At 38.0% G+C, this 8,742-nt stretch overlaps 1 protein-coding gene across 1 annotated transcript; it reads right to left on the bottom strand.

The window, feature by feature from the left end:
• Positions 1-824: 824 nt before the first annotated feature.
• On the bottom strand, positions 825-8,358 carry LOC121406076 (scavenger receptor cysteine-rich domain superfamily protein-like). The gene is made up of 6 exons (XM_041597086.1): positions 8,289-8,358; positions 6,646-6,978; positions 4,109-4,435; positions 3,516-3,646; positions 2,696-2,915; positions 825-1,230 (listed from the first exon to the last, which is right to left on the bottom strand). Exons 1-6 carry the CDS (start codon positions 8,305-8,307, stop codon positions 1,148-1,150), a joined length of 1,113 nt encoding a protein of 370 aa, XP_041453020.1. The 5' UTR covers positions 8,308-8,358; the 3' UTR covers positions 825-1,147.
• Between the last annotated feature and the right edge of the window lie 384 nt (positions 8,359-8,742).

The raw sequence follows: 8,742 nt of genomic DNA, 5'->3' as shown, positions 1-8,742 counted from the left end.
AAAGAAGAGTGAAAATATCACACTTTTCAAGAAGGACATACCAGTATATTACTTTATCAGGAAAGGAAATGTTATACCTATAAACACAAATACAAAGTAAACAAGTATATTTTATATTTACAGGGAAAATGAATACCTATAAATACTGTAGCTTTACAGACATCGTCACTGAAATGGATGTGTTACAAATATAATAATTCAAGTTTCTTTCATTATTGAAAATAGGGGGGAAATAGACTAAGACAATGATGGTCAGTATTCGAGGTACAATACAACATACCGTAAAACAAAGTAAAATTGGTTAGGGAACACCCAAACATGCCAAAAGCAAGAAATTGTAGTTTAAAAGGTCTCCCTACAGAGAGCCCCCAACACCATCAGGGCTCCGAAGGGAGAAAATATGAGGAATAAAAATTCTTCAAGCGAGAAAATGAAAGATTTTTAAAGAGTTATATGCCCATTATAATATCGAGTAGGCACTTTATATTTATATTGTTTGATAATCTTTAGTCAATGGCGACATTACATGAAATCACCACATGCCTGTGCTCTTGTCAATAATTGTAAGCATTCCTATATTTCAATATAGGAATGAACAGGAATACAACATTAATATATTCAACTGGATTTTGGAAGTAATTTGACACAACTTAATTGTAATAATGCCCTTCTAGTAAAAATACAAAAAAGTAAACAATATCTATACATGCTACATGTGTTGTTTTTATTTTGAATAAATTAATTGATATTAGGTTGATTATAACGGAAGCGAAGTCAAAATTCCCATAATTACAATACCTTTCTCTTTTAATTATTTTTATTTTACTCCTAAGACGTTATAAAGACGTAAACCCGCCCCTACCCCTATATTGTGATTATATATGTTTTTTTATGAAGTTTTTAATTAGTTACAATCCTCCTTTAAACTTGTCTAAGAGGCACGTGAAAGTAAAATCCGAAATACTTAGATGAACTAGACATTATGCATTGACATCTCTGCGCCATCATAGCGGTCAGGTCCTTTGCCTTGCGTGTGTTTGGTGATCTGCACTGGCGTATCTCTGACAACTCCGTTTACGCGTACTCCTATAGCCTCTCAGTGAGTGCGCTATTAGATTATGGCGTCAAATGCGTAACGTCTGAACTTTTACACGTGAATGAAGCCGAGCTCGACTGCAATTGCGACCACGAGGAGGATGACAGAAAGAGTAAGACTCTCCAAAGACGAAGCTAATGCAATAATTAAGAAATAAACAAAGGAAAGAAAATACATGTCAATAATACACGTTCATAGGGTCAATTAAATCAAAGAATAAAGAAATTGACCCATTTATTCAAGCCCAGTGTATACTCAATTAATCACGTTAATCTCGTATATGTATATTGTTATCAATCTCGTGAATGTAGAGTTTCATTTCGAATATGGGTACTTAATTCATACGTCTGAATTTCCATTATCAGGGGTAGATTTGAACATGTTAATTCTATTTGTAGGAACGTCCCAACACAAAGAATGTGTACTTGTGATGGGCAGGGTATGGATTTTTATACGCGATGGACAATCAACAATGGTCAATGCGGTCGCCCAGTATACATATATAATGGTTGTGACTGAGTGTTATGTTTATAGAAATGTCAATCTTAGCCTATAAATTTACTAGGCAAGTGTTGCATGTTTTGTATTTGCCCTAACGACTCTGATGCTAATAAATAATACGACGTTGCTTGTATAGCGCATATCACTACCCACGGGCGTCTCTATGCGCTTAATAGAATAATAGACAAAGAAGAGAGAGGATTATGCTATTACGTGGATGGTCAGGCATTTAGGCCTACGTCTGATGGGGAAGACAATTAATAGGAGGTTTTGGCTCTCACATCGCACGAAGGATTCGGGAACATAGAGAATGTATTGTCAAGTGCCCTTCATGACAACGAATTATTTGCCGAAAGTAAGTAAATCAAAACAACAGATTCGTCCTGGCCTCTGGACAAGCGATATATATTTACAATTTTTCGTCAGTTCCGAAACTTACGACGATCTGGGCTCCGTAACACAAATATTAGCGATCAATCGCTAAATGAACTGACCAATCAATGTCAATGTTACACGCGCAGTTGGTTTAAAACACTGACCAGGAACCAATCAGTGCGGTTCTTTCATATTTGGTGTTCCGGTTCACAATCATTTGACAATGACCTCTCAGCTGTTCATCGGGATTTGACTTGTATTTTCATTTTGCTGTGTTCTTGAGTTCGCTCTGAGTATCGTTGCGAAAACTCGCGTCTGAAGCGAGCATGGTGCACGCATTTTGGCCATAATGCAGTCCAATGGGCAAACTTCACTTCTGCGTTCATCCAGACCGGGTGGGTGTTTCATAAAGTTGTTAAGAGCAACTTTAAGAACGACTGGTGAACCTTTCTTACGCGCTAAATAATAATGAACATTTAATGGTGAATATCATTTACCAGAAGATAGGATCACCAGTCGTTCTGAATGTCACTCTTTTGAGGAAATGGCACTCGGGGCTGGCGCATTTTGACAGGTAATACACATTAAGATTTGGTGTTCGGTATTCAAAAGAGAGCGAGAGAGAGGGAATCGTACAATCTATCTTACAAATTAAGTTCATTTATGTAAGAACACGTCCAGGCTGGAAACAATTATTACTTTGATTATTGTCATATTTCTTACCTCTCCCTTCCACTTCGACACATTGAACCGCCAGCTTGTTACAATCACCGAGGGGGTCTCCCCAAGCGCTGTGACGACATCCATAGAGTGTGTTACAAAAAGTTGTTTCTGTAAAACTGAACCAGACTGAGGAGAGCTCTGGACTTCCGTCAGCAATCACCGGTGTATCAATGGCAGCAGCCTGGGAGAGGTTCATATGACCAAGCTCAGAACATACAAGCTGGATAAAGAGTCAAGTACAGAAAATGATCTCTTAAATTCATAAAGGTTGAGTGGGACACTTAATAATAATAATAATATTAGTCAATTCTTGTATTGCGCATTACACATTGTGATTATGTGCTTCCAAATGACTTAAATATTATTACCCCGGCCGTAGCTCAAGCAGCATTTCCAGCGCTCGGCATTTCAAGGAATAAATTCCTGCCAGGTACCTATTCACCTCACCTAGGTTAAGTGCAGCACAATGTGGATAAATTTCTTCATGAAGAAAACTACGCCATGGCTCGTCTTTGAACCTACATGTACGAACCTCTGCTTCAAAGTCGGGAGACTAATCCACTGGGCCAAATTGCTCCATTTGAATTATTTTTCGGTGCTGTTGCAATCACAGTGATGTAATGTCGGGTTTATTTTATTATCATTAATATTGTTATTGTTGTTGTTATAATTATTAACGTTTTGAATGTGTGGATATTTATCTGCCTGAGAAATCGTATTGGGGTAGAAAAGGGAAAAGTACTATTGTAATTGATTATTTGATTGGCAAATTGTCTCATGATAATTGATGGTGGAAGGGGATACCCTTCGTTAATCTCACATGAGAATGAAGAATGTTCTCACAAATACCACGCCATTGACCATCATGATACATCTCTACATAACCAGATTGGTTATTGACCTCATCTGTTTTCATGTCTGCTAGTCTTATGGGATGGTATGCAATTATATCTGTAAAGAGAGACCGAAGAATAATATAAACTTATATACGGCGTCTATGAATCATTACGTTTGTGCTCGTGAAAGAAAAATGATTTGTTTTGTCTCCCAATATGACAAAAAGTCTTCTGATTAGTAAAATTAGTATATACACGTTAACATGGTTAAACGTTTACAAATGCAGATACATAATATAGCCAGGTGGTGTCAAGAGGTCTATATCAGGAGTCTGATTAATGTTATTTTTCGGTTTTTTTCTGGAGATTTTTATCATCATTATTATTATCATTATGTTCTCAGTTCTCAAGGTAAAGCCCTCATCAAGTACCGCCCTATTTTATTTGTTTTAATAAAATTATAATAACTGTACCTACGAACGCAGAGGGCAGCAACACTTTACACTACTTTGACTAAATAGTGTTGCTGCCCTCTAAGTTCGTTAGTATAAGGACATACGAATATTTCAAAGCTCACCAATTGGCTTACAAACGACACCAACTTGTAAATCCTCCCCGCCTCCTGTCTGATTTGTAAGATCTTGACAGTGGATACGTCCGGTTGACAGTACATACTCGCACAGACGTCCCAAGGTACCGGATCCTGCTTCAAAAGGCATCTGTCCAAGTCCAAAGTATTGGTAAACCGACTCTTCATATCCCAGGATAATGCAAAGTCTGTCATAGAAACGTTTATCTTTGTTGGCGGTCGGAAGCAGCCAGACATGGACCCACTGTCCATCTTGATAGACCTCTACCCGTCCTTGTTCAGTATAGTCACTTCCGGTTATCCGAAGGTTTCCATCTTGGTTTTAAAGAAATAGAGAATCATTGCGTTCACAGCGGTTTATTTCCAATGGGTCTAATGCCAATTCGTCCAATTACCAACTCGTCTACTATCATTTGGTCTATAATCGATTCGTCCACTATCCACATGGTCTAATAGCCATTTCGACAACTCACAATTTCGACTAATAACCACTTGATCCAATGGCCATGTAGTTCATAAACCATTTGGTCAGTAATTGGATAAGTGTTGATCGGGTGAAATTAATGAAAAAACGGGTATTCGACCAACTGGTTATTAGACGAAATGGTCGAAGACGAACTGGTGATTAGACGAAGTGATTATTGGACAAAATGGTTCTTGGATAAAATGTTCATGGACGTAATGGCATTAGACTAATGAAGGTAGACCATGTGATGAATGCACGAGTTGGCAGTAGACGAATCGGCAGTTTAGCTTCACAGCAACACAGAGTGAAAGGGAGTTTGCGCACCAAGACGCAAAACATGTTCAATAACAAAGAAATTGCATTCTTAAATGCTCCTTGTGTCAACAAAGAAGTGTTTGTTTAAAAAAAATGTAAATGGAGACAGCAGTTTTGTCTTGGATTCAGGACAAACGACAAATTTTTAAATTTTCGTCTGCTCCAAATCTTAGGGACGAAACTTCTAGTTCACCAATTCTCGACAAAGACCTTCCAACAATTCATTGTCATTTAACAGGCATTTCCAGTACATTCATTGTGTTCCTGAATCTATCTCTGTTGTAATTGCGAAAATCCTGAATAATGCCTTCACAACAACACGCGTAATAGAAGGAAAGACATCCATACATATCAGGGGCTGTGGAACGTTTTTGAAGGGGAGGGGAGCTCAATCTATAATAGGTGAAAGGCGGTTGAGTAGGTGATAACGCACTAGATTAGTGTTTTAGAATAATAATGATATTAATAATAGCATGCAACATTTATACAGTGAGAATTAAAAAAAGTTTACACTTTGAGAAAATCCTGTAAGATTATGCATTTGTAATATCCTGAAGATTTTTTCCACATTTTAGCATTGGTACATGTCCATTAAAGCAAATGACGATATAACTGTCGAAAAATATTTCCGCTTGAGTGAGCACCACTTACTTTTGAAAAGTTAGTGAAAAATTATTTGCGTAGAACTTTGAAATAGTTATGCGAATAAAAGTAGACCTTGATCATAAAGAACACGTGGAATTTATCTAGTGAAATTGATTTGAAGATATCTTTGAGCTTGTCTGACTTGTTTCCTTGCCCGAAACACTTCGAAGGGTGCATTGCGCCCTATCCACTCCCCCACACACCGAGGCCATCGTGACGATATTTGCTTCACACTAAGCTGTGATTTACATGGAATGGCTTAAGCTTGATTTACATTTTGTTAATCATTGCTAAGCTTGGGAAAAGTTTGTAGAAACAAGTATTAAATGAAAACTGAAATGTAAACCCACTTTCAGTAATAAAAATTAACTGAAAAAAGGCAGGGGATGTCTGAAATAAACTTTTGTTCAGATTCAGTTATGCCCTCAGATCCAGCTGGCACAAATAAGGTAAAGGTTGTGCTTAATAAGTGTTGAAATTTCAATTTGGGTGGCAAAATGGTTAAAAAATGGTTGAATGTATCCGTTTTAGTTCAATAAACTAAAAGTGCAAGGGAAATGTGTGATAAATCTTTTGCAGGATAAGTTTGATTTCGCCCTTTCCCCGCCCTGCAGCGTGAAAACGAGAATTTCTGCGCAAACAGATTTCTGCGAGCTTTACAGAAATGGACAGCGCTCACTCAATTGTAACATTCTGACAAAACTTTTATTTTCATTGGATAGATGAGACCCAAACCCAAGATTATATGTGAAAAAATTACCCACATGTTGTATATTTTTAATTCCCAGGGCTTTTTAAAAGTGTAAACTTTCTTTTGATACGCACTGTATAGCGCTAAATACAAATGTTTCTAAGCCCTGCATACTATTACCTCTTTATCACGGATACCCTGATCGGCCGCTTTGAGCATTTAAGGAATTCCTTCCTACCGGGTACCCAATTTCTACACCTGGGTCGAGAGTGGCAAATGTAGATAAACCTTGTGGTTCAAATTCCACTGAGTCACAACACCTAGACGTTTTAGCATATTTTTATTTACAAAATAAAAGGTACTCCCCCCCCAAATAAAGACGATGGTAACTACAATGACATTACTTACCCACATTTGGGCCGCATCTGACCTGAGCAATGCTTCCAGGAGCACATGTTGTAGGGTTCTCTCTCTTGGTCACCGTACAATCTTCCAGTCGTTCCTCATCGCCAGCACACACGAAGTCCCACTGGAAGACGTCATCGAAAGTATCTGGTATCATACCGATCACTCTGACGGCAGTTCCACTTTCATATCCGATCATGCGACACACTGCACTTGCTTCTCGGTTGGTCCAAGTATCGTCACAAAGTAACGCCCGTCGATCCCGTTCTCGATAAAGAACAGCGCCCTCATACGACCCTGCCCCACTCAGTAGGTAAATCAGATCGATGTCATTTGCTGTAGATGAAAAAAAAATCACAGAGAAATACGACAGTCACAACGGTGAAATCGAACCCTGCCCAACCTAATCGACTGCGTTATTTTTAATGACACACGAACAATCGGTTTTGAATCGGAAAATGTCAGTGTGACTGCAGCCTATGTATCGATGTACAAACACTGAGCATGGTGTTGGGCTAAATTAATAACTTTTTTGTGTTGACCCTTTTTTCTTTTTTCCATCTTCAAAGAAAATGAAAATACTATACACTGTCAACTGACAGCACTAGTGATTTGTTCGTGTTTATGCAGCCATGTTATTATTAAAGCTACGCACACAAACAAGTCAAATTGTATCATAAACGAAATGAAATCAAGTATACATGACAAGGGCAATTGTCAGTGATAAACTAGTGACACCAGTGTTATCTTCCAAACTTCATCCATTCAGATGTCGCAAAACATGGGGACGTATTAAATAGATCACTCCTCGAAATTGTGTGTGGGTGGGCGTAAGGATGTGGGAACGTTGGTGGATGCGTGTAATTATGTTTGACAGGGATACGTAATGACCGGCTTCTGGTAACATTTTTCTAACATTTTATTTGTCGAGCGGGGGCGTCCCCGGTCCAAATCGATTCCTCATCTCATTTCAAACCGTCTCATTTAGAAAACTCATGATTCCGATCGACCAATAAATTACATTTGTGTGGGATAGTAGAATGCGTCACCGGTTACCACACTTTTTCACTGTCCGAAAATGAGTTTGGATTGATGATTATAATATTTGTTAGTGTATGTAACCCCAAACAAACATTTCCATGCACCCTTGTTTTTAATGATAAATGACATCATGACGGTCAAAATACAATACTTAATGTGTCTGTACATTCTCCTTAAATACATACACACACAAACGTAATACATGCTTTCATAAAAGTCCACAAAAAGTTAACACTATAGACAATTTTTGGTTTAATCTATTGTTTTTATGTCGATTTACTTCTTTGCCTATTTCAGTATGCTCTCGTACATTTCAACAATCCCGATCGCTCCCCTTCAAAAATAATTTTACAAAATAAATAAATAAAAAAAAGTTAAATAAATGAACAAAAGAAGATATTTGTGCAGATTATGCAATTATTTGTTTGGAGCTTCGGAAAGGAAAAGATAAAACTATTTTTTATCTCGTTGAAATGAGTTACCTCGTTTTAACAAGACACTACGGTATAAAGGCGACATAATAGCTGTGTCGCAAAAACAGGAAAATTGTTTCAGATATTTTTATTATATCTCTGCCCGGGTTTCGAAGTAACAAACAGGCTTACCAAAACATTCAACTCCCATGTCTTGATCGTGATTGCAGTTCGAGTCTTGAACTGAGACTAGCTGGCTCCTGCAATCGGCAAAGCTGGCTTCATCTCCAGTGCAGTGTACGTTTTCATATATGCAGTGGCGTAGCTACGGGGGGCCTGGGGGCACATGCCCCCCCCCCTGAGATTTGGCGTGCCCCCCCCAGAAAAAATTGGCAGAGCAAAAAAAAAAAAAAAGGAGAAAGAAAAAGGAAAAGAAGAAGAAAGACAGAAGAAAAAAGAAGAGGAAAATAAGAGGAGGAAGACGACTGAATGAAATAATGTGAGGGGAAGACTTGCAATTAAAAATAAATCTTTTCATGTTTTCATCTTTTCATTACTATATAAATTTTTGCTGGCGCTTCGCGCCACAATTGCCTGTTCGATGGGATTCATATCTTGCTCAATAGGCTGATGTGGAGCAAGTTTT

This window comes from Lytechinus variegatus, chromosome 19, assembly GCF_018143015.1.
Source record: "Lytechinus variegatus isolate NC3 chromosome 19, Lvar_3.0, whole genome shotgun sequence".
Classification (NCBI taxonomy): domain Eukaryota; kingdom Metazoa; phylum Echinodermata; class Echinoidea; order Temnopleuroida; family Toxopneustidae; genus Lytechinus; species Lytechinus variegatus.
The sequence above is the reverse complement of the archived record's forward strand: the minus strand, read 5'-3'. Positions and strand labels throughout refer to the sequence as shown.